The sequence below is a fragment of the Corylus avellana genome, chromosome ca2, assembly GCF_901000735.1.
Source record: "Corylus avellana chromosome ca2, CavTom2PMs-1.0".
NCBI classification, from domain to species: Eukaryota; Viridiplantae; Streptophyta; class Magnoliopsida; order Fagales; family Betulaceae; genus Corylus; species Corylus avellana.
The window spans coordinates 43,021,549-43,024,967 of record NC_081542.1 but is presented as its reverse complement, the minus strand read 5'-3'; the positions used below and the strand labels follow the sequence as shown (position 1 = coordinate 43,024,967).

Here is a 3,419-nt window from a genome sequence, read left to right as displayed (position 1 = left end):
TGTAAACTCTGAATAAATGTTATCATTAATAAACCAAAATACTTTTAGGCATTGGATTTTATGGAAATAGGGATAGACTTAAAAAAACATTGATTATCAGGTTCTAATATGCTGTCATTTTTTTATGAAATCAAAAAGCTCAATTTTGAAAATTATGTCCACTGATCCCATCAACCATACTTTAAGTACAAAAACCTCTTCAAGAGTAAATTGCTATGAAGTAGCTAGAAAAAAATATATCAATATATATATATAAACGAAACACTAAACTTATGGGATGGTGAAAAGATAATTCCTCATGATAATTAAAATAAAGATGGTGTGAAGAAATACGGGTTAAATGTAAGTGTATAAATATTTGAGAAAGACATCTTTGACAAGAATAAGCATAAAATATTATCTCAGCACATATATGCTGCTTGAAACACAATTGGAACAGATATAGAAAGATGGGCCCTCAAGCCTTGTCAACAATTGTCCTATTCTTCAGATTCATTTCCTCCCTTGACAGAAACTAGGGTCTCCATATAAGTAACCAACTGCATCTCCTTCGAGTCACTATGTCCATGAATTTGGAGATCAGTCATTTGTTGGGTAGAGGGGTCATACAAGAACAGTTGTCCGCTATCAATTTTAGTCAAGAACATGGTGTCATTCTTCCAAAATCCTAATGGTTGGTGAATTCTTGCAATCGATGGTCCAATAGTAAAAAGCCTATTCCAGGAGTCCTTAACACCAACTTTAAGTAACAACCATATATCAAATCCAATCTCCCTCCAATTGTCGTCAACCGGCTTGAAAGCAACCATGGCTATCGATTCATTCAACACCAAAAGGGCTTGCCCATTAACATTATCTGGAAGTGGTGTTTTTAGGAATACCTCATTGCTCATGTCAAATGACAAAACAAATAAGTCCCGTTGATTAACATAATCAACATATGCCAGCCAAGAACCCATCCCAGTGATGTATGTCATCGGAACATGTTCCACAATAAAACACTGGGGTCCATCAACTTTTCTCCAAGAATCGGTGCTTAAGCTGTATACCTCTTTTTGGTATATGATTTCTTTAACGTCCTTCGTAAAATAGCTGTCGAAATTTGGTTCATACATACTAACAAAGTTGATTACCTTGTAGTCATTAGTTTTGGCATCAAAACCAAATCCCATACCTTGAATATGGGTGCAATAGCCAGCGGGGGCGAAGATGGGCAGGTTTGATTCGGGGACAACCTTTGTTTCTCTAGTTGTAGGGTTCCATATAACAACCTTCAATTTATCGCAAGCATGGATACAAACGAGACCATTGCAAGAACCCACCACAGAAATACTAAACACCTCGCTAAACTCGCCAAACTCCTCGCCGTTCCTAAAATACTGTGGAGGTACAGGTTGTGTAAGGGGGGTAAGGGGGGTTATTTGGAGTCCTTCATAAGAAATCGTGGATACAACATAATCGTCCATTGTTTTGTTGCTCGTTTTAAGGAGAAGGTGGGTGTTGCTGTTGTTGTTGTTGTTGTGTAGGAGGTGTTTTCTTACGAAGTTTTGGTGTGTGATGAGAGCGTACCAGGATTTGCAGACGCACTTGAAACGCAAGAGAGAGACGACCGGAAGCCATAGCAGAATCTGCATCACCAAGTCTTCAGGCAATTCGTTGGCCATTGGTTTCTCTGTTGCTTTAGGGTTAGAGAATAAGAACGCCAAGCCGCAGGGTTAGGCTTTTATTTTCGAATATTTATTCTTAATTTCTTATCAATTTATTTATTATTATTATTTTTTTTTTCCTTTTTCGGTTTCTTGTTTGGCGAATAGCTGTAATATTAATATCGTGGTAGGTAATACGAATTATAAATAATTATATTTTGCTAGAAAATTATATAGACATGAAAACCGGATCGTATATGGTAAGGGTAATATCATAAATTAGGCAACTACATTATTATTAGATATTTATTTCTATTTTCCCAATTTACCATAATTAGATTATATATTTAAAGAGATATGTGAGATATATTCAACAAAAGTATATACCGTGTGTATATTCGCATTTTTTATTCTTAAATTTTGTACAATTTGATCAATTTCTCAAAGTATTTTAGGTGGGGAACCACTACATATCATTTGCTCTTCAACTTATTAACTAAATTATTAAAACAATTCTAGATTTAGAGCCTAATTATGAGAAATTATCCAAAATCATATTTGAAAAGAAAAAAAGAAAAAAAAAAGACTTATCTTCAAAGAAATTACAATTTAATATAATTTGTTTTTGTTTTGGGAGGTAAACGAATTGTAAGTTGTTTTTTGTTTTGAGAGAGAATCAAAATAAATAAAATTACTTCAAAAAATATATATCCATTTGTGCGTTGCTTTTTTATTTTGAGAAAAAAATAAGTTTTTTCATTTCTTTAATGAGACCAAAAAACATTTCATTTTTTTTAACTCTTAGATATAATAGACGGTCAGATTTAATAATTTGAAAAACTCGAATTCTCTAAAAATTCGAGGGGATCCAAATCCTTGTTTTGGCGTTCGCTAGGATGAGGGCGGTGAGAGTTGAGCAGCTTGTGGTGTAGCAAATAAAAAATGAAACTATTCTCTGCTTATCTTCTTCTTTTTATAATGAAAGACAATTTAATTAGTATAAAAAATTGTCATAATAGATTTCATACATTTTTTTTTTTTTTGATAAGTAAAGAAGATTTCATACATTTCATCCCATTTCACGTTTTCAATCATCCATTTTTTTTTTTTTTATTCATAATCCATAAACAGATTAGTGTTCTGTTATAAAACATAAAAAATTAAAAAATTAAAAAAAAAAAAAAAAAACAGATTAGTGTTCTGTTAAAAAACACAAGTAAAGCAAGATCAAGACATTCTGCATGAGCTCGCATATCAAGTAGACATTACGTTGACAGTAAATTATAATCAACAGCCAATTTAAAGCAAAGAGCCTACATGATATGATAGGGACTAGAATACCTAATCCCAAGTATACGTATTAGCTCGATCTTCTTCAGCTAGGAGAGTAAAGGATAAAGGGATGAGTCAATAAAGTTATTTATGATTATCATCTTAGTAAGTCGTTTATGTCATTTACTTAACCTTGCTCTTATGATCGATTGGTATCAAGAACTTTTCCCAATCCTGACCAAGTTATTTTCAAAGACATTGCTCCAATATTTTGAAAAGTTTTCTATCCAAATTTCATCAAATTAGTAGAAGATATTAGATAAATCAACACTTGGGACTTTATTTTTCCATAAAAAGGCCAAACATACAGCCAAGTATCTACAAAAGAAGTAACAAGACAATTCAGAAACGACTGAAATAAATATAGGAGTATTAATACCTTGAAAGCTACATGAGACTTGCAGGTGTTTTTAAGACCTGCGTACTAGGCTCATCTTCGTG

At 32.7% G+C, this 3,419-nt stretch overlaps 1 protein-coding gene across 1 annotated transcript; it reads right to left on the bottom strand.

Annotated features, from left to right (window-relative positions):
* Window positions 1-390: 390 nt before the first annotated feature.
* LOC132172897 (F-box/kelch-repeat protein At3g06240-like) lies at window positions 391-1,692 on the bottom strand. Its single transcript, XM_059584455.1, has one exon. The coding sequence runs from the start codon at window positions 1,662-1,664 to the stop codon at window positions 480-482; it is 1,185 nt and encodes a 394-aa protein (XP_059440438.1). The 5' UTR covers window positions 1,665-1,692; the 3' UTR covers window positions 391-479.
* Window positions 1,693-3,419: the final 1,727 nt, after the last annotated feature.

What these genes read in the sequence shown, in the direction of transcription:
- LOC132172897 (XM_059584455.1), bottom strand. Translation starts at nt 1,664, where the DNA reads ATGGCCAACGAATTGCCTGAAGACTTGGTGATGCAGATTCTGCTATGG.